Source organism: Zingiber officinale, chromosome 1A (genome assembly GCF_018446385.1).
Source record: "Zingiber officinale cultivar Zhangliang chromosome 1A, Zo_v1.1, whole genome shotgun sequence".
In the NCBI taxonomy this organism is placed as follows: domain Eukaryota; kingdom Viridiplantae; phylum Streptophyta; class Magnoliopsida; order Zingiberales; family Zingiberaceae; genus Zingiber; species Zingiber officinale.
The window spans coordinates 174,617,332-174,640,727 of NC_055987.1; the positions used below are offsets into that span (position 1 = coordinate 174,617,332).

The 23,396-nt window shown below is 34.5% G+C and overlaps 1 protein-coding gene across 1 annotated transcript; it reads right to left on the reverse strand.

Annotated features, from left to right (window-relative positions):
• Window positions 1-7,643: 7,643 nt before the first annotated feature.
• On the reverse strand, window positions 7,644-22,978 carry LOC122038462 (la-related protein 1B-like). The gene is made up of 6 exons (XM_042598222.1): window positions 22,429-22,978; window positions 21,737-22,295; window positions 21,494-21,644; window positions 21,313-21,403; window positions 8,742-8,813; window positions 7,644-8,379 (listed from the first exon to the last, which is right to left on the reverse strand). Exons 1-6 carry the CDS (start codon window positions 22,732-22,734, stop codon window positions 8,068-8,070), a joined length of 1,491 nt encoding a protein of 496 aa, XP_042454156.1. The 5' UTR covers window positions 22,735-22,978; the 3' UTR covers window positions 7,644-8,067.
• Window positions 22,979-23,396: the final 418 nt, after the last annotated feature.

Here is a 23,396-nt window from a genome sequence, read left to right on the forward strand (position 1 = left end):
TAAGGGAAGTAAATCATTGATCCTTATTATATTATAGTAAATATAATAAATTTATCCTCCTTTAATTGATCCCTATTATATTATAATAAATTTATCATCCTCATCCTCTAATTAAATGGTATACGTGAGAACAATGTTTAGTTTACTTTATGATGAGAAGTAAATTATAATCATTTATTTATAATCTATTTATAAATGTATATATTTAATTATTTATATTAATAATAATCTATAAAAATTATAAATGTATAATAATCATTATTAGATTCTAAAATTATTATTATAATTACATGTTTAATTAATAAAAATATTTTCTTATCTAAGATCTTTTTATTTTTATGTAATTAATATATTATAATAAAAAGTGATAATGATACGATTACTTTAGTGAAATAAATTATGATGTCAGATAATTCCAAACGAGAGGTGATACTACAAAATATTTTTAATTATAGTGATTTTAAAATATAAAATTGACTTTTTGTCCCATCACTATATGCTATATTTCTATTATATGTTTTAAGAAATAATTATTATAAGTAAATAGTTATTTATTTTTTAATTATTAGAAAATAATTATTATTAAAAAATAGTTATTTGTTTTTTAATTATTAGAGAATAATTATTTTTAGAAAATACTTATTATTTTTCTAATTTATGTGTTTTCCTATTTTGACTTGTAATGATATTTATATATACCATATGCTATCATTAATAATATGTGTAAATTCTATCATCATTATGGTATCAGAGCAAAACCTTAGTTTTATTCTCCTTTCTCTGCCACTATTGCTGTGGCCAAAGGAGGTGTCGTCATCCAAAGGCAACCCACCATCGGCCTTATCGCCGTAAAAAAAAAAAGTTCTTTCTGTCCGACCACTTCTGTGATCTCTATAATAATTTTATTTTCTTCTTTCAAAAGGTGCATTAATAGCGAGATTCAATTCATCCTCTTTTCTCTTTCTCTTCTTATTTTTTCTCATAGCAAGAGCAATATTATTATCTTTTTTCTTAAGTCTAAAGACATCAAATTTCATCATTCTCTTCCTCCTCTCCTTTGTTTGTTTGTTTTTTTTAAGCAACAACCGCATTATAGTGGTTTTTCCTTCATGAGTATTGTTTTAGCCATCTTTTGATAGGCCAAATAGCAAATTTTTTTTCTTCCAAGTTTTGTTCAATAGCATATTTTCTACATCTGCTCCAGCATATGCAACCACCAAAATGCAGCATTCTCTCTCTGCTGCTCTTATTCCAATGACAAGTCAGATTCCAGCCTTCAAACAACAACACCTCGTCTCCTTCTAATTGTTGTCTTCTTTCATCAAAGGCAAAGTTCAACAAATCATCGTTTCGTTGATCGCATTGGTAGATTTTGCTCTAAAAGAATACCCATCGGTCGTCTTCTACAATGGTTGCCACTAACGACATCACTCGCCGGCTATCTCTCACAAATACTCTTGATTCATCTTCCAAATAACGCACGGTTGCGTGCTCTTCGACTGAGACTGAATATTGCGCTATTGCCTCTGCGGCATCTGAGATATAATGGATTAAGTTACTTTTGACAGATCTGTTTCTTCCAGTTACCACGCATGCTGTGTTTTTCACTGATAATTTGGCCCTCCAAACTGCAAGTTACTCATATTTTTACTGAGGATTAGTTGGCTGATGCACTTACCAAGTCGCTTTCTAGACCTCGACTATTTGCTATTTGTAACAAGATTGATGTCACACCATCTTGAGAGGGTGTATTAGGAAATAATTATTATAAATAAATAGTTATTTATTTCCTAGTTATTAGAGAATAATTATTATTAGAAAATAGTTATTTATTTCTTAGTTATTAGAGAATAATTATTATTAGGAAATACTTATTGTTTTCCTAATTTATGTATTTTCCTATTTTCACTTGTAATGATATTTATATATACCATATGCTATCATTAATAATATGTATGAATTCTATCGTCAATAATACAATATCAACACACACTGAGATATGAAAAAGTTCAAGAATAATCTATGAGATACGACTCCTTTGTCATAATTATTTGATATGTTATTTATTTATTTATTTTTATTATTCGCTTTTCAAATTTGTCCATATTTGATATGTTATTTATTTATTTATTTTTATTATTCGCTTTTCAAATTTGTTAATTATGGACATAACTGGCTCGACTCATAGAAATTTTTGACTACCAAGATAAATCAAAAAGTAATCATAGATTCTCATCCAAACAATCAGCGTTCTTAGATTTATTATCCCACGAGAGGAAATCCCTACAATGTGCTATAGTTAGAATTCAAATCTTAAATGTTTATTTAACCACTTGGAGAATTTAACCGTTGCATTATAGCTCCGAGAGCATTAATATATTATTTATAGCATCAAAAGATGAACCCGTCATTTTAGTGTCCTTTTTAGGGTAGCTCCACACACTTTGAAAGATGATAAATCACGGAGGATATTTATCCTTTGTATAGAGAAGCTCAAACATCCATCTAAATATTTTCACACAAGTTAAAAATTGATCCTAAAATTATCTATTAGATCAAGTATCTATACAAATACTAATTACGTCAATACGGAAGAATTAGTTTATATGAGATAGATATATAGAGGGGCATAATTGATCATTGAACTTAACATTAATATTATAATCTTATAAGATGATTGATTTGCTGATTGTACCCTTAATTAAAAGGTTGCATATATTGCTAGCTTTTTTGAAGGTGAGTGACCTTGGTGACTTGGGTACATTGTCATTAGCTAAATGAGCCTACAAAGTCATATGCACATGACGGGAACTATATATATATATCCCTTAAAAGGTTGTATATATTGCTAGCTTTTTGAAGGTGAGTGAGTGACTTTGGTGACTTGGGTACATTCTATATTAGTTAATCAAAATAATTATATATATATATATAATTATTTTGATTAACTAATATAGAATTTAATTAAAAAAATTAAGGTTAATTTATTTTATTAAATTTAAAATATTAATTATAAAATTAACCATCATTCAATTTAATTACAAATATGGATCCTTTAGATCAAGTGTAATAGTTATTTTCATCATTTTAATATTTGATATAAAAAATTAAATTAATTTTTTATAAGGGAGAGTTCGTTATAGTAGCTTGCTGCTGGAGTCGTCTCTGCATTATACTATTGTATGAGTCTGACATATTCTTATTAAGTCTAATTTATGAGTCTAGGGTACTAATTTATGAGTCTAATTAAAAGTTCAACTTAATTAAGACTTTAATTTCAATTTGAAAATTATTTCAAAGAGTTATAAAATTTGAATAATTTTAAAAATTAATTAATTTTATAATTAATTATTTGTTGAAATAAATTAGGGATTACTTCCTAAATTTATTTAACCTCTATTTATAAGTTAAATATAAACCAAACATTTATATGGCAAGTTGGTTAAGAATTATCAATTCAAGTCTAGAGACAAAGAACTGCCTAAAATTTAATATGACAATCCTTATGCTCTGTTTACTCTCAAGTGTGGATGAGGAAGGAAAAGGAATTTATGATGAAAAATTATTCTCGAAGGAAGAGAAGAGAAAGAGTGAAGAAATCTCTTCCTATTTGCTTATCTTGATAGAAGAAGGTGGATACATGCAACGTAATTTTGTAAATAAAAAAAAATACATGCGTCATTTTTTAGATACATGGTATAATTTTATGAGTTAAAAAGGATACATGCGTCATTTTTTTGGTATATGGTATATTGACTTCAAAACTATCCGTTGATGGATTATATTTTTCTTCCATCTGAAAATTTTAATTAAGTAAATGATGAAAATTTTTCTTTAATTTTTATTTCTGCTCTCCCAACTAGATTGACCATTAGTCCTCTCTCTTATGTTAGCATTGGTGTTTCTTTTCGTTATCTTTCTCATTAGATGCGTGTAAAGATGAGATACATCTCAAAGTTGTATTGCAAAGTAGATGTTGGACAAATTTTGTGCTACTTCTACGAATGTATGATTGAAATTGTTTCATTTATTCCTTTCATTTTGATCGATTTAGCATCATACAAAAAACAATGATGCTTCGGTTGCACACCACACAAAAATGGGTCATTGACTATTATAGTGCAGTTCTGTCAGATCAATTGCTCCTTCCTCCTTTCATAGTCATAGTGTAGTATCAATCAACTAGATCTTAGTATCAATTGACTGACTACATGCCAATTAATTGCTTGGTCAACTCATTCACAAATGAAAATATTTTATTTGTTAACTACTCACCCTAAGTTGTCTCCTTAATTCATGACTAAGTACTCTAGTGGACTAGACTCAGTTCTAGTTGATTGGAATTCGATTTTGATTATCCTAATGATTGAGTCTTGCAACTAAGTTAAGATTCTACCCTTGCTTATGTGTGTAGTTCTCTCAAGTCCCATAGTTCAATGGAGCTTATCTTCTCAACTTGACTTAACCCTATATGTCGATCTCCCATCAGGTTGCTCATCCCTTTAATGCATTGAGTTTACCGCTCGTTCCATATGTCATCCTTCACGTTTCACCTATAGAGTATGCTTCTACAAGTTGTCATAAACATTGCCCTTGATGTTACTTGTCTTGCAGTCCCTAAAATATCCTATGAACCTTTATCCATTGAGCTGCCCACATGGTCACACCCAAGTCATGCTCTAGAGATACTCCAACATCACTTTAGTGTTTCCATCCTCCAGTCCCTCTGTTACATGGTGTAATCTTCTCCAATCTCCATGGACCTTCAAAAAAGATAGATCCGTTATCTTACTGACCCCCTAGTGTCGGCCTCACGGATATAGAGGAAGGTACATGTAAGTACACAGGCCATAGGCGTATGGTAGGATAAACTCCAGTCGTCAATTCCTGAGAATCGACCTTTGACCATTACGTCAGAGATGTCATGCGCCCACCGTTTGCGCTACGCCCTGGGAACATCTCCATGGACCTCCAAGCCATTGAGCGTGTTGCCTTAGCCACATCATAATCGTCATCACTCGACTTTGTTAAGTCATACGCTCTCTAAGCTCCATATGTGTTTCTATAAATTCATACACGCTTAAACATATCAAAACACAAGGAAAGTCATAATTTAAATTCTTTGCTCAAATATTAAAATTAAGATAGAGTCCGACCACTTGAGGCACAAACGTATCAACAAAGTCCATCGATTGAGTCAAATTGAAATTATTTAGCAATACTGAATCAATATGATTCAATATTTTTTTAATAGTTTCACTTCCCTAATTAACACTTGGACAAGATTCCAAAAATACTAAACTTCATTATTTATAAATTTCAGAACTTTTTTAAAGAGGAAAACTACTTCTAAGGGAGAGCTAGAATTATCTATCAAGGAAGAAAATCACATTGAAAGGGGGGCAACCATCTTGAAAGGGGGAAATACTTCCTTAAGGAAGAGAAATACTTCCTTAAGGGGAGACAATTATTTTAAGAAGTATGAATCAGATAACTCACCCTGATGGATGAATTACACTTGGCGAAAACATTTGGTCTCAAGATCTCAATTTTTTTTTATCTTCATCAATAGTTGGTATCAAGAAAATTCAAATTTTGAATTCAGTCTGATAAAAAATCATTTGGTATCTTAAGGGATGACTTTCATCAATATTTGGTCTTTCATTTTACACATGGTATAAAGATTCCAATATGGTTAAAGATTTAGGAGGAAAGTTGAAGTTTGAATTTTGTTTGTATTTCACCACTTGATCTATACCGTAACTTGATCTAATTGGTTTTATGAATGATTTTATTGTCAGTAGCATAAGCAATCATACAAGTGGTATAATTATGCATAAGTGTACAAGTGGAACATTAACCTAATTCATTACATTTGATATCAAGAAAATTCAAGTTTTGAATTTTGATATCCATGTGTACAAGTGGTATTTTCCTTTGTTGGTTGTGCCAAAGGAGGAGAAATATGAGGGTTTAGGTTAGAAACCATTCATTTTACTAAACATGACCTAGAAAGGAAGAGATTTATAAATGATCAAAAAGGTGAGAAAATGAAGAGATGCAATTTTTATAACTTTTAACCGCCCTAATTTAAATAGATTGACACACACTAGAAAGAGAGATTATTATTGTAATCATGCTCCAATTGGTCAAGTAATGTTAGAGATTGCAAATACTGCACTCAATATCTCAAGTAATCAAGTTTGACTAAGTGCTTTTGATGTTTAGGCCGAGCTTAAGTTAGACCTATATTTTGTTTTCTAATAAAGATTATAATGTAAGTGCAAGGTATTCACTTGTTATTGTAGGTGCAACGGAAGAAGTCCAAATAAGTCAAGAATGATCAAATACTTGACAACCAAAAAAGTCCAAGTAGGTTGAGTGGTGGTTAAGAGTGATCAGATACTTAATGAATATAATTGCTAGAAGTAAGGTTTTTTGGTAAATGACAAATCTCAAAGGTAGAAACTTTTAGTAGTTACTCCTAGTGAGTTGTGAGAGTTTAATGAACTTGTATTTTGAGATTTAGGTCGAACTTGACTTAGGTGATGACATGATCTTATTTAGTTTGTAGTCAATGATTCAATCAATCAGTTGATTTCAGTCCACTAATGTGTTAAGTCGACTAGGGAATTCAACTAAGGATGAACTACTTGTAAACAAAATATTTAATTCAAAGTGGAATCAAATGAGCAGTTGATTAGGGTGAATTTAATTGACTGTACAATCTTTTGAATCTCTAATAGGAAAATAGAAGATCATTGATCCGATAGAAGAAAGATGAAGTCGACTTACATGATACAGTAGCTCAGTCGATTGGTATCTAAGTGAGTCAATTGAAGTATCCATTGACAAGTAGAAGACTAATGCAATGACAGATTCAATTGACTAAAAAAAAGTAGGAATTGATTGGGATAATGCAAAGAAGTTTTTTTAGGTTTAAGTGAAGCCAATTTGGATGCTAAAAAATTGGGGACAAAAAGTGCTCTATCTCAGCATCTAAATCTATCTTATCTTGTTTTTTTTATTCTTTAATTTTATATTCAAATTGAAGGTCTTTATCTTTAAAGTTTAAACTTCGTACTTCAGTTCAATACTTGTTATTTAATATCTTCATTTTTTGTAAGAAGTAGTAATTATCTTTGTTTATTATTATTACTTTTATATTTTATCATGCAATTAACGCAATAAAGGCTCTTAATTTTAGTTTACAGCTATTCACCCACCCTTCCCATTTAGCCACTAAGTTTATTGACAACACGAAAACAAATAACCACTAGGTCAATATTACAAGAACTTTTTTGACAACAGGAAAATAAAATTATTACGATTTGTTGTTGTTGTTGTTGTTGATTTCATTCTTATGAACCAAAGAAAATAACATATACTATTTTACTATTCTATTCCTAGAAGAATCATTTCTATTTTATTTTGTTGATTCCATAAACTAAATGTAACAGGTGCAAGTTTGGTCCGGTGGTTCAAAAACGAAAACTATACTAACGAGAATGATTGAAGCACGGTAAACATGCACCTGATATCTGAGTGCACGAACTCAGGTCAATGCATCTAAAATTTGATTGAGTCGAGATATTTATTAAAACAGATCCATCACATACAACTGTTGTATACCACAATCGACAGCCATAAATAAAATAATAATAATAAAAGAAGAAGAAACATAATATGCAGCATGTTTCTACGTGATGAAAGAGTATAGACAGATACGAAATATTAAACTGAAAGTCTAGTTTGGAGCGACCGGTTCCATCCCCTCGGAACACAACTGAAACCAATTCAGGCCCTTAAAAAGTAAAAGATGAAAAGGTTTGAACCCAAAAAAAAAAAAAAATAGAACGAGGAAACTTAAGAATGTGCTAATGACCAAAGACCGCCAGCAGTGGCAACACCTGTTCACCAAAGAACCTCATAATTATAGCTTGTATTGCTCGTATCTTGTTTACTTTTGCTATTCAAATTCCTCGTTCTATGGAATTTTTCTTATTTTTCAGTCATAAAAGTCCTGGCATGGCAAACCATACTCATTGTTTGAACGAAGAGTGTACTTCAAAATGTGTCGTTCCTCAGTAGGCTTCGTCCAGATGCGATCTGATCTGAATCTGTGAGAGGAAGGACTTGTCCATTCTCATCCCAGTTATGATTTGCTGTCACTAGTATCTGATTATTCAAATTCCCCGATGCAGATCTGCTAAATAAAATCTCACTACGATTTGAGATCCTCATGCTGTTCTGGTAACGGGCTGCAAGATTATCAATGTTTGGCAATGCTGAAGATTGACTATCAGCATTACCAAACTGGGACTCACTTGGTGGCAAAATCCAATTCATCCAATCATGACGCTTCCTTATTTTGTCACCCTAAGATAAGCATGTATTAGAACAGATGAAAAATAGTAACTACGTAAGGTAATATGCTTGCAAACAAAAAACACCTCTAGGAGAATAATCTTCAGTTTCTTATCAAGTAGGATTTCTTTTTTTAAAGTAATCTAGGTATACATCTCTTACAATCAGACAAATACTTAAGGTGGCCAGCCCGGCTAAACGAAAGTTTTCCACCGGCAACCAAGTAGAAAATATATTGTTTGAGAAGGTAATGGCGTCATGATCAAAATTGAATATTTCATCATAAGCATCAAAAATGATTGAAAAGTATTCAGAGGTTTATATTGTTAACTTCTAGAAAGCATCATATAAGCTGAGGTTTCAGTAGAAGATACCTGCATTTCTACTACAGTCGACAATTGCAGTGTATCCAAAATGAATTCTACGCTGTTAGTTAATTTCTTGACCTGCAAGACGTGAGTTTTTTTCAGTGTAAGAAAATAATCAAGCAACAGAATGACAGGAGAGATATGCAACATAAGATCAAATTCCATGAGACTAAAACTTGGTGATCAATGACAGATTAATCCCATCATTGCGCATCAGTGTAAGAAAATAATCAAGCAACAGAATGACAGGAGAGATATGCAACATAAGATCAAATTCCATGAGACTAAAACTTGGTGATCAATGACAGATTAATCCCATCATTGCGCATCTTGGTACAAAAGCACAAGTAGTTTCAGACATAAAAGGTTGTTAGATAAAGCAACACAATAAACACAAACAAGAGAATAAGAGACAGTATTGGCTTAATTTCAGACAGTATATAATCTCATTTGTAACCTTAAGAAATTGTATATGCAACTTCTCACAAAGTGGCTACATGGCATATTTCAGTCTGTCAGAATAAAAATGTTAAAATATATCATTATTCTAAAAATATATATAGAAAAAGTAATGTATTTCTACCCCATGTAATTTTATTTAGTTTAATATAATTAACAAAATACAATAAATTTAAGTAAATTTTAAAATATATTTAAGTAAATGATATTAACAAAATATAATAAATTTAGGTTAAGCCTACTAAATGCAAAATTAGTATTAGAGAAGCAACCTTATCATGCCACAAATGTCATTTGTATCTGCATGCAATTGTTATTTGAAGGCATCAATAATTGTACGAAACCAGATACTCCATTAAATCATTTCTGTAATAATGTCATCTTATTTTTCACAAAATATTATATCTACTGATATGAGCTTTGTATCAGCAAAGGACCTGACCAATCAGTAACAAGGACTCAACAGGATGAACTAATCTGAAGAACTCGACCATGAAAGAGAATCAGAGTAACTATAATTTCAATGAGACACAATTGTAAGTTTTCCCTATAAAATGCCATGATGTACCACTACAAAGAGCCCAAAAGAACATTTACTTCTTTTCATTTAAAAAAGGGATGCCCTTGCATATCCATTCAAATAGTACTTGTATTTGCATGCAATTAAATAATTCACAAATGTCATTTGTATCTACATGCAATTGTTATTTGAAGGCATCAATAATTGTACGAAACCAGATACTCCATTAAATCATTTCTGTAATAATGTCATCTTATTTTTCACAAAATATTATATCTACTGATATGAGCTTTGTATCAGCAAAGGACCTGACCAATCAGTAACAAGGACTCAACAGGATGAACTAATCTGAAGAACTCAACCATGAAAGAGAATCAGAGTAACTATAATTTCAATGAGACACAATTGTAAGTTTTCCCTATAAAATGCCATGATGTACCACTACAAAGAGCCCAAAAGAACATTTACTTCTCTTCTTGCTATGCCCCTTCTCTATCTTCCCGTTGCTATTCCTAAATAAGTGGGTATGTGAGAGTGTTCTGTGGGTCACTGCACTGTCATCACCCATCTCAACTCATCGCCTGCAACTCTATTTCTCTCAGTGCTTGTCTATTGCCCATTGCCGTTAGATGCAATAAATCTGTCTATGACTTCCCCTTCCACTAGACCAACCAGACAACAGGAAATCCAGACGAAGATAAACTACCAGTTCTGTTTCCACATCATCTCTGGACCTGATTCAACATTCATGAATAAACATTGGTGGAATCAAAGAATAAACATTGGTGGAATCAAAGCTGACAACAACAACCAAGTCTTATCCCACTTGGTGGGGTCGGCTAATCAAAGCCATCGAAAATTAAAAATTGTATTCACTCAAAACTTATCGAATAGAAAGGATTCTAACCTTCTATAGATTAGGATGACTTATTCATCATAAAATAAACAACTTTTCTAATAAAAACTAATTATACTAATAAAGCTTGAAAAGTAGCTATGTTGTTATTTCCCATAATTTACGAAATCATAATCATAATCCTATAATTTATGAAATAATTTCGGCCTAATTTTTAGAAACATATATGGTTATAAAATTATATTTCCCACAAAAGCCAACCATGAATGATGAAGTTCATGAAGAATGTCAAGGAAAAATATACCATAAAAGGGGTGGAATGCAACAGAATTGGAAGAATGTATCACCATGTGTACCACACAGATTAAGCATAGGACAACTAGAATGACCCCATGTGGATCAAAAGTCCTGGAAGGACAATGGTAAACTAAGATTGAGTGAGCAACCCAAGGTCAGGAAAACTTATCCTAGGGATTTCTCCCCTTATGAGCATTCCAATGGTAGGTGCACAATTCTGAGCTAGAAGGTTCGACTTTAATTATGGAGTAGAAGGCCCAGGCCATCAAGGTGTGACCACTTATTTAAACATCAAAGGATCCAAAAGGTTGAAAAGATAAATATTGCCTCCAACCACCTAGAAGCAGATGCACATGTATAATTTTTGAAATTTGAAAAAGATTTATTTGAACTATCACAGGCACAAGTTAAGAACCATTGCCACTGGCAACTATTTCAAACCAATGGATAGGGATAGGAATTCCAAAAATTGAACAAGCTCCAACAAGAGCTCACACTCAACAAATACCTATGCAAGTTTTAAAGCCTTATTGCTTACATTGAACCATTGATGGCAAACCAGGAGGTAGGCTTCTTTATCATTAGACTTTTACGTCACCAACAAGAGTAAATGAAGGCAAAACATTGCTAATGTGATCTGAGGAATTTGGCTGTCTAGTGTGCCTCTGAAATTAGAAATCATAGGCGCCCAGGGATCCACAACTATAATCACAGTCCAATCCACAACCTCACCACCTACACTTACCAACACTTACCAAATAGATAGAAGACATGTTAAGGGTCTGTGCTTCAGTTTCATAAACTATTCTCAAATAGCTAGAAGAGCAAGTGCTTGTTAATTCTAGACAGAGTTGATGAAACCAAAAAAGTATAAGAACCTCTTGAACACTGGCTGATTGTCTGTCATCCATAAAGTCACACAAATTCCAACAATAGAAGTTCTGACCACCATCAAATTACACACTATCATTCATGGGGAGCAACTAAGGCTCAAGGCTCTATTGAAGTACCTACTAGTAAAAACCAAGGTCTAAGGCCTACTATTCCATTAACAAAATTTGATTATATACTAGGAACTGAATAGTTTAGCAGGTAGAATCTCATCCTATTAGATGTCAATACCATAAGACTGGAATTCACTAAACAAGACAAGTCAAATTGCAAGTAAGACGAAGTTAACAACCTTTAAAGAAATACAACATGAATAATCAAAGGAATGCAGCAACAAAAGAGCTTGAACACCTACTTGAGAGCTAGGAGGATTAACACTAAACAAAAGACTCATGGAAGGAATAGGCCAAGTGCTAGATGAGAAGCTAAACCACATGGTTGAGAATGAGCATAATTTTTATGAGGTGGCATATGAGCTTTGAATCAGTTGAGGACCCAACAAATTGGGAATTGGTAAGATGAGCAAATCCAAAAATAAAAACTCAATAATGGAACAAATCAGCAATCAGAATTTTGTTAAGATCGAATGGCAAAATTTCTCTATAAAATGTCACAATGATAGGAAAGAAATTAGACACTAATAAATGCACTCAATTCTCTCTTGTCTCTGTTATAGTCTTCCCCTACCTTATCTCTGCGTCAACTTTGTACACACACCATCACACCATTGCCACTCATCTAAACTAATCACCCATAACTATCTCTTTAAATGTGTATCTATAGCTCACTTCCCTCCAAACCGGCCCAACGACATGGGAAATCTAATCCCACTAGTTGTCTGCCCACATCATATATAGTGATGTACCATACTGAATGCACAATGAACAAACCTTAGAATACTGTTGTCACACAGGAAAAAAAGGCTTCCGAACTTGATCTATCACCCTCATAAAGATACGACTAGTTGTTTCTCCAATATTTTTTTTTAGTTTATGATTGACTTCAATGAGAGTATATGCAGGTTTAGTAAGTCGAGGATATATTTTCTTTCGGAAATAAATGTTTTTTTCCTAGTTGAGCAACTTTTATCCAAAGAAAATGTCTTATTTGACCCAAATCTCTAATCTTAAATTCAATAGCCAAATGTTTTTTCAGTCTAGTCATTTCTTCTTGAATGTCACTTGTCGTCACTATATCGTCAGCATATACATCTTACCATTGAGATATTTGATATACATAGTATGATCTGCATTAATTTTCTTGTAGCCAAAAGTGATCATTGCTTTACTGAATCAGTCTAACCAACCCCTGAGGTCAAGGTGACAGTTTCAAACCATATACAGCCTTTTTTAAGTGACAGACCTTGCCTTTACTTTATTGACAAAAAAAACAAGTGGGATTTCCATATAAAGTTCCTCCTCTAACACACCATGTAGGAAGACATTTTTTACATCAAAGTGGTATAGGTCTCCTCTAAGATTAGCAGTACAAGATAAGAGAAATCTTATTCAATTCATCTTGACAACGAGTGCAAAAGTTCTTTGATAATTGATTCCATAGGTCTGAGCGAAATCCTTTGCTACCAACCTAGCCTTAAGCCTCTCAATAGAATCATTTGCCTTATGCTTGACTCTTTACCATATGCTTCACTCTGAATAACCACATCCTACTACTAGCTTTTTGCCCAAAGGTAGGTCAACAAGCTCCCAAAGTTCCATTTTTGACTGACTTTCATTTCATCTCTTTCACTATGGCATCTTTCCATCTAGGATCATTTATAGCTCCTTGACCTATGTGGATTAGAGATAGAATGCAAGGAAGATAAAAAAAACACTCTACAAGGAGACAGTGAGTCATAAGAAACAAAGTTAGAGATAAAGAGAGAGATAAGATTCTTAACAAGTATCGGAAGATGAAGGTCAAGAATTATGGGAAGGTGTTTTAGCAGATAAATCATGAGTAAAAGGAAGGTGGCTTTGATTCCACTAGAGTTGAGCCCGAGTTTAATGTTTGGCCACATAGATTCATGATAAAATTATCATATCGTAGCAAATGAGGCCTATCCAATCTCCCAATTGCCACATTAGTTTGACCTTGATCTCTGTCTGAAATTTTATCATCACTTTCATACTCCGGTTGACCACCATATATAGGGAACTCAAGAATAGCTTGAGTCGCCTCTTCTCTTCTTCCATATGGTTATTCTTCCCAAAAAAATACAAGGAAAATATGCTTCAACCTCTCAAGAAATTCCATCCATACTCACATAAACGTTCTAATGGGTGGACGATAACATTTATATATATTTATAGTAGTAGAATACCCAACAAAATCACATTTCAAAGCTCTAGGATCAAGTATTCCGCTAATATGTTTATGCACAAAACAAACACGCCCAAATATTTTTAGAGGGATAATTTAAAAGTTTGTGCCCTTCAATGGCTGACACAAGACGACTACGGTATGGATGATAACTAGGGTTTGGAAAGATGACTAGAGGCTACTTTGATATCGTATAAAAGTAGACATAGGATTTTGGGAAAAAAAAGGCACAATTCCCTATTCCAATTATCTCTTATTTATAATTAAGTTGAGATATAAGACAATTACAAAAATATCCTTACTAGACAACTAAATAGAAAATAATAGTTAAAACATATGTCCCTGTGTCAACACCATCCATCTCTAATCGTAATCTTAATTTGGTGGTATTCTATGAGAGTTGACCTTGAAGAACCGAATTTCTACCATCAAGTCAAGCATTTCGTTAAGCCTAGGTATGGGAAACTTATATTCATCTTGTTGATAATACAATTATCAACACATGTTTTTCAAAAGTTATCCTTTTTGAGGTTAGTAAAGCAAGGGCAACACAAGAAACCATGTTTTCCTTAATAAAATGTTTTTGTAAGTCCCTCAACTTGCTTATTCAATTTCACACACTTCAAGGCTTTATATGATAGTGTAGAAGGTTAAACAATATAAACCCTAGGATAAGATCTATGGCATGCTAGATCGTATGCATAGACGAGAGTTCATTGAGTAATTCTTCACAAGTTGTGTCCTACAACTCGTCTAAACTTCCATTGACCTAAAGGGAAGGCCCCTTGGTAAGAAAGGTCACCTCTGAGATCTTGGGTCACTAATGCTACTATCACTCCTGACTCCTTTCTTTCTTTAAATTGAGATTATGTGAGGTGTTTGAGGGTTGAACTTGTTTAGTCAGTGCTTTACACTGACTCAAGCTTGCTAGGCTTCGTCAGTGCAATATACTATTCTAGCCATTGTGCATAAGAAGTAGGTATTTTCCTTTTTGTAGTAGCGATGAGATCATAAACCAGGCTAACCAATGATGACATAGGATATGCTCATGGGAAGGACATGACACCATATTTTGTCCTTCTATAGATATCTCAATAGAAACCAAATATCTTTGACTAACTAAAAGGAAAATCTAATCACGTATACACATTATATATGCACGAGTGTAGTGCAGGTGTGGCCTAAATTCTAAAAAAGGTCTATATGGAAACTACATTCATCTAACTCTTACTATCAATGACAATTTTTCATGCCTTCCTTCGGCACTTCGCATATGCATCGAAGATGCTAGTGTCTTTCCATTTATCATTTGATGCAAGCGTGGAAAGAATACAACGCACTACATTAAGTGTTATAATTTTTTATTCAGCTCTCTCAAGCTCGTGGTTCTTATAAAGGGGCGGGGTTTGACTTATGCATCACTACTCAAAGTTGGAAAGTATGTTACTTCATCCTCAGAGTTGTTATATCACGCGGCCTTTGGCATGATAATTGTAGCATCAAATATGTTACTTCATCCTCAGAGTTGTTATATCACGCGGCCCTTGGCATGATAATTGTAGCATCAAATGTTAGAGTTGAGGTTTTCTATTTTCCTAAGAGATTGCCATTCTCTTTATTGAAGACAATAATGATCTTGATGTGAATGATACCTAGGTAATTATTGAGCTACATGTGAGGTATAGTCCGCTCGAGACTCTTATCCTTTACCAATTTGTCGATTACGCTAGCAATATAATCCCTAACCTATTCTACGTTTTTCACGCTAGATCATAGTTTGTCTTTCAAAGCTCACACCTAGTGTCTATTTCTCTGATGGTGAGATTTCTCAGTGTAAAAGTTTGACAAGCAAATAGAATTATACAACTGAGATACATAATAAATTACAAAAAGAGGTGAGGAACTAGATAAAGGTGATGACAAGGCAGAGATCAATGTAATGTAAGGAAAACAAACAATGGGCAAAAATTATGTAATAATTAAATTAGAATACTAACTTTTAGAGATATATTAATATTGTTAGGTCAATGTGAGCTTTTCTGAAACAAAATGTGTTATGAAATCTATGCACAAGTTAAATCTCCATTACATGTCAAATGGATCCCTAGATGCAATCCAATAAAGGATCTTTTGCTACTATTGCAGCAAAATGACGACTTTTTTTATCTCTGCTATTTTTGTTTTGTTGTTGTAAGGAACCCCTATTTTTCAAAGGGCTATCATGAAACTTTAAATTTAAATATTTTCTAGACTAAAATGAAAATGTTTAACAAAGTGATGACCGACTTGCTTAACCAAATGGAAGCATATGGAATGATGCGGCAACATGTGGGACACGTTGAAGGTAAGTGGGCACAACAACTAATTGAATGGGGCAAGAGTAGCATCAAGAAGCCCAACAATATAAGACCTTTTGACTCAAAAGAGATGAGAAGGTGACATTGGTGGTTGTGGCCATACTAGAAGCAACAAAAAAGGCATTAGTTTGGAGCAGTATTAACTCAAGGGCGTTGATGACAGGGCAAATCTAGTGGTGGTGGGCTGGCAGGAGAGTTTGCAGCAGTAGATTGCATTTATCATAGGAACATAAGAGGTTGTCCTTTGTTGGCAAGAGAGGGGGTCATGGCATCCAAAGAAAGAATGGTGGTTGTAGTTGCTGACATGCTGAGAGCAATGGTGGTAATGGAACAAGCTGTAGGTAGCAGTAGTTAGGGTTCTGCCAATTATAAACGCACCAGTAGTGTGGGAAGCAGGAGGTATCGGGCTGACTAATCTGAGAAACAATGGGAAGCATCTTCACAATGAGTAAGAGGGAATGGACAGTAGAAGGAAAAGGGGAAAATTAGCAATCAACTTCTCTTCTTAGTCAGGAGAAAGATAAGGAGGTAGCAAATGGAGATGTTGGGGAAGGCGGAGGAGGGAAGCGAGTGGCAATGATGAGAAGGGAAGGAATAAATTGAAGCAAGTATACAATCGAGCCAAGCTAGATTTTGGCTTTGATATCACTTGATGTAGCATACACACAAAGCACTTCTTACATAGACAAAATGAACTGGAAAAATTATAATTGATTTAAAGATAATGACTACAAGGACTCTAGACCACTTTTATATGTCAACTCAACAAATGAGAAAGTAAAAAAAACACTAAATTCTACACTAAAAGAGAAAATGTGTTAATTTTTAAATTATCAAAGGATAACATCAAATTTAAAATTTATTTGCAAATGCACTAACTCGAATTTCCATTATTTGTAGATGTGTCAATCTTGGATTATTCTCAATTTATTTATCTAACTTTATGTCCTGTTCTACATTATTCATTTCCTTCTACACTACCAGACTCAATCTTACACTTACCATCATAGCATCCACATAACAAAACTAATGAGTTAATAAAAAAACAATAGGCAATTTTAATTATAAACACCATACACCAAGTTTATGATTCTACAAAGCATGAACACAGAAGGAAGCATTTGATATTTATGTATTTATTTATGAACACCATGGAACTGCAATCCATGTAAACAATTCTCTTCCCACCTTCTCATTCCTTTTTTCCTTCAATATATGATACCTTACGTAGCATACATGTTATATAATGTACACGGATCACCTAGTCTTGATCCACAAAATACCAACATGAGTTAGAAGTTACAGCAAAGGTAGGCTGCAACTGTTAAACTAATAAGCTATAAGATCTCGTGCAAATATTAAGCATCCACCCTCACAAAAAAGGTCACTTAGTCAAAGCACTGTCATACTGTTAGGGTTATAGAACGACTAGTACATGTTGAGTGTTGAACTGCAAGTAGCATAAAACTAAATTAATAAGCATCGGATGACATAAAGCATGATACTGATCAGACAAATTCATCGGACTAGAGATAAGCTATCAAAAAGTAAAAAACAAAACAAAAAAGTAACTTACTCAAATTACTTTAGGGTTATATAAAAACTAGTACATGTATAATGTCGAATTGCAAGTAGCTTAAGACTAAATTAATACAGCATGAGAGAACATAAAACAAAATACTGATCTGACAACAAGTTCAGCAGATCAGAGATAAGTCATTATGAAGTTAAAAAAAAAATGAATGTTTTTTCAAGCATTAGAACATATATGAGATAACTAAGGGGCATTCTCACCCATTCATTGCAAAAGAATTTTTTATAGCAACAAAATACATGAAGGGTAGTAACAGACAACAGGACATAGTATATAATTCTGTAAATTAGTCATTATTACATTCATTAATCCTAATGTGATATTCCTCAAAGATAAGATATCTAGTCATCTGATCAGTAATAACAAAGAAAATCAGCCAAAAAACATTTTGGGAAGTCTCTACAGATTACCTTGAAAGTATAATCTTTGCAGAATAATACATTAATTCAAACAACAAAGACATTCTTTTGGAATCACAAAATTCTTGAGTTACCACTATAAAGGAATGAGCCACTAGGTTCATCCTAGGCCCCAAAGGCTTACTTCATTGTCCATGATAAGTAAAATCCTCCCTGAGTCACTTATGTGACCTCATATTAGGCAATGGAAACCACATGACATCAAGAAGCAGCACTGAGACAAATGATCTTACACGGAGAACCAAAACTCACAAACATAACTTGAAGTTTCATTAATTAACAAGAGGGGGAACAATTCTCATGCTAAAGTTTAACCTATTCCTAAAACAATTTAATCAAACTTGAACCTATTCCCCAAATAGCTTATTCCACAAAATAAGTCTCACTATTGGAACATCCGAGCCTTGTAAGAGTAGACCGATCATGGTTTTGATGGTTATGACAAAGAGTTTAAGTTAGGTTCATTTTTGTATTTGATGTCTGTGAAGGCATGCAGAACTTAGGCAAAACATATACGCATTTGATGTCTTGATAGCTCAAGGTGTGTGAAGTTCGGAGAAGGATGGTATAGAACATCAGAGGACGAGAATCATCTAGGCATTATTGAGCCAAGGAAGTGAACTAAGTAAGCGATGGTTAAGGATGATATATGGAGTGAGCCAAGGGCTCAATACATCCGAGGAATGAATAACTTGACAGGAGAAGACTTCAAAGCATGGTAAGACTCCATGGAAGTTGTGAGTTGAGTGACTTACACACATGGGGTGAGAGTAGCATTTAACTTAAGGAAGACTCGGTCATTAAATTGGTGATAGCTAATACACCAGCTGATTAATGGAGTAATTCAGTCAACTAGCGATCAACTCCAACACGAACACATTGGTTGTAATACGCTAGTCTTTGGATACTAGTCAAGTTGTCAGTCGACTAATTCCTACGACCGGTCGACAAGTGAAGCTTGGATGAAGCAATTGTGGAAGAAAATAATTGTAATCCACTAGAATAGATCAGATCGGTCACTAATATATTGAGTGAACTGATGATGGCATATAGCAGTCATTGATGAGCGGCAACACAAAAAGAATGTGTCAAAGAGTCATTTCGAGGAAGAGGCTATTTAATGGGTTCTAATCTTTGCAAAAACAATACATTAATTCAAAAAGAAAAGTTAGCTGACTCTTTCAGAATCATAAAATTCTTGAGTTACCACTAGAGGTATGAGCCACTAAGTCCACCCTAGGCCCCATTGGTTTACTTCATTGTATATGATAAGTATAAACCTCCCCTAAGTTGCTTATGTGACCTCATCTTAGGCAATGGATGTCGTATGACATCCTGAAGCAGCACCAAGATAAATGATCTTACATGGAGAACAAAAACTCACAAACAAAACTCAAAGTTTCAGTAATCGGACAAACCTAAGATAAAAGGGGGAGCAAGTCTACTTAAAACATGGTAAAGTTCAACCTATTCCTAAACAACTTAATCAAACTCAAACCTATTCTCTAAATAACTTATTCCAAAAAATAAAAGTCAAAATTACCTAACCTTTTGTGATTTTGTCAGAAAAAATTACTACATCTTTTAAAACCCATAAAATCTGAAAGTTCCTAATCTAAAACTCCCAGTTTAAATTTTCTAATTTAACAGCATCACCTCTGGTTTTAACCACATGCAAGCTAACTAATCCCTGATATGTTACTATACAAGATTTGTTCAAGTTAACATTTACTAGATCATACTAACTTAGCCAAAGAAACAAACAAGAAGCAAGTTCTATGTATTTCTTAGGTCAATATGTAAATATGGACAATGACAGGTATTGCTTAGATTCATACACAAAATATGTAAACTAAATTAATGATTACTTAGCATAATTATCCTAATTACTAAGTGATAGATATAATTTTTTTCACATTGATTGCTCGTGTTGATCCATATAATGTATTAAATGGTAGATGAAAACTATGCACCAGCATGAGTCTATATGCGATGTGTTATACAATGGTTCAACCCTATACTGCCTGAAAATTATTAAGGCTTTGGTTTACCGCATAAAAAGGGGAAAAAAATAGAATGTAATTCAACCCTATTATATAACCATATATGGCTCATTATTTTCCAACACAGAAAAGGCAAGATAAACGGAGCAATGTTTTTGCACCTTCTAATCTATGTTTGTTCATCGGACTTTCCTATGGCTCTAGCCTTGTCAAAGTATATCAAATTTACTAACCATTAGCAACTCAAGCAAAAAACTATTACCTCTATGTTTATATCACATGCATTACAAAAGTTCAACCATTAATTGATCCACAGTAACAATTAATCATATATATTATTCAAAAAAGGAATATCATTATTCTCGCTTTACAAGCAAAGGATAATTTTCTGCTATTTTTTGTTGCTAAATTTTGTCCCTTAACAAATAAAACCACCACCCAAATATGCAGATCATATGATTCCAAAAAACCTCATGCTAAACAATATAGATACTTGTGGTTTCATTAGATCACAACTTTAAATAGCATTCCAAACAAAGACCACTTTGACCCATCAAAATTCAAATAACCAGTAACTAAGGAGCTAATACAGCAGTCTATTATATAGCATACGTATGACAGTCATGAAGAAGAGAACATTTAAACCTCCAGAAATTCAGGAGCTACTGTGGCGATGACAGCAGGGTTCTGTCAGTCATGCAGAGAACTAATAGTTCTTCAATGATTAACAAGGAAAGTCAAAATTGCAGATGGCAGCGTATGTAAAAAGGATAAAACATAACAGAGACCCAACTCAAAAATATACTCCGCGTGCAAATGAACTATTGATAGAAAACATGACAATTATAAGTTAACTGACTCTATTAAAACCAGCGATTAAGGATATTGGGACCCATCCTTGTTGATCCATGTTCTGCCTCAAAAAAACATCTCTACACAAGTTTTCTGCACTGGAGGATGGAAAAAGGGAATAGCATTGAAACCAAACATGTTTTGGATTATGTCAAAAACAGTAATCAACTTGTGAAACAAATGTTGACCTGAAATAATAATCTATCTGCTTCAACAAATTAGCACGTTGTGGATCAATAGCTGGAATAAACATATGAGGAGGTAGTGCTGGATGAGTAACGAATGGCAGAGCTCCATGAGGTGGCTGGGTGGCAATGTAAAAGACAGGAGAAGGTCCATCTGAATGCAGGCGGAATCAGCGCTGTTATATGTGGATAATACTAGACTTGCAAAGGACATGGATCATATCCGAGATAACCTGATAAACTTACCAGGGAAGACAATTGGAGTGCCGTAAGGACCATCCTGAGGAGGGCTGAGGAATGGAGGTGCAACAGTTGTAGCTGGCCTTAGGTATGGTTGAGCATTCCGTGGTTGCATGCGGACTTCTCTTCCACCTGGATTCCTACGATACCCATCCTGGCCACCGCGCTCCCCATCACGGTGGTTGCCATAGTTATGGTACGAACTAGCACCGCCACCATTGTTCCACCTCCGGTGGCCTCCATAGCTTCTATGGTCGCCACCATCATAGGTCTGTGATCCCGACCTGCCCGTAGTATAACTACGGTGCCAATTCGTGGGCTTTTTGACAATTTGGTCTTGAGGTGAGACTTGCTGTGATGCAAGCTTCTCAGAATTCGCCGTAGGTGACGAAGAAGAAGGTGGTAGTGAAGACGGTACGATTCCACCACCAGCAGCTGCACCACCGCTACTATTGCCGCTGCCGTTGCCACGTTTAAATGACTTCTGACGAGAAGGCATCGAATGGTTCCGGGATAGAGACGGATTCGAGTTCGGTTTTGGCGAAGAAGTGGAAATCGCAGGGCTCTAAGAAGAATTCAGAATCACAAAATAGAAAAAAATAAACAACAAGCATAGCTGTTCGAACAGATTCCATCAGAAACATGAGATTTTGAACCAAAAAAAAAAAAAAGAAGAAGAAGAAGAAGCAAAATCCAACCGTGGGCGAAGAGGGTGGAGCAATAGAAAGGGATTTTAGGGCATCTGACGAGGACGACTTGGGGGAAGCCTTGGCGGACTCAGAGAGAGCAGGCCAGGATGCAGCCCCTCCGATGACGTCGGCACCCGCCTCCGTCGACCCATTGGAGGGCCGCTTCCAGGCGTGCTTCTTACCTCGGGCGGCATCCGAAGACTCAGGAGACACGTCCTCCGGCGGAGTCTTCTGAGGGGATCGATTGGAGGGCTCCGGTAAGGAGATCGCGGCGGCCTGCGGCAGTGACGAGGGAGACGACGGCACCTCGTCCATGAGGAGGAGTCAGTGATGAGGGCTTCGGATGCGGCAGCTTCGCCGGCGATCGGATGTGTAGAAGATAAATCGGGGCGTTTTCTTCGGCCACAAGACTACGCCCGAGGGTCAAAAAAAGGCAAAACTTCCTCGAGCCATCGGGAGAGGAAGGAGGGATTGAGGGCGTCCAGCGTCTCGCTTCTTCCAAAGCGCAGCTCTGGCTGGATCAGCCGTCCCCGTTTTATTGCTTAAGCAAAGGGCAAACTTCCATACAAGATCCTCGCAATTTTTAAATTTGTCTTTTATTTTTTTTACAAAATAATTAACTAAAATAAAATAAAATAAAATATTATCCGGAACTTGCTTCTTCCGCCTCCTCGCATTGCAATAGGCATGTACATGAACATGGGCGGTTACCACTTACCACCTAAGCCCACGGAAATAAAAACTACGAAAAAGATTAAATTATTTATCTTTCTTATTTATCAGATGCATAGATGGATTTATAAATTCATATACAGGTAGTTTTTTCATCCGTCTAAAGCGACCATAAAGCAATACCCTCCTTTCCAATAGTAGTAGTATATCCGAATTTATTTAACTTGTGATCGGCCCTCGTGCGGCCGTGGACAACAACCCTATGGAATCACGATCAATGGTCACGGACGGCAATCCCACATGAC

What these genes read in the sequence shown, in the direction of transcription:
- LOC122038462 (XM_042598222.1), bottom strand. Translation starts at nt 22,734, where the DNA reads ATGGACGAGGTGCCGTCGTCTCCCTCGTCACTGCCGCAGGCCGCCGCG. An exon ending in CTCCACCCTCTTCGCCCACG is followed by an intron (nt 22,296 to 22,428) that starts GTTGGATTTTGC and finishes AATTCTTCTTAG; the next exon opens with AGCCCTGCGATTTCCACTTC. An exon ending in CACTCCAATTGTCTTCCCTG is followed by an intron (nt 21,645 to 21,736) that starts GTAAGTTTATCA and finishes GCCTGCATTCAG; the next exon opens with ATGGACCTTCTCCTGTCTTT.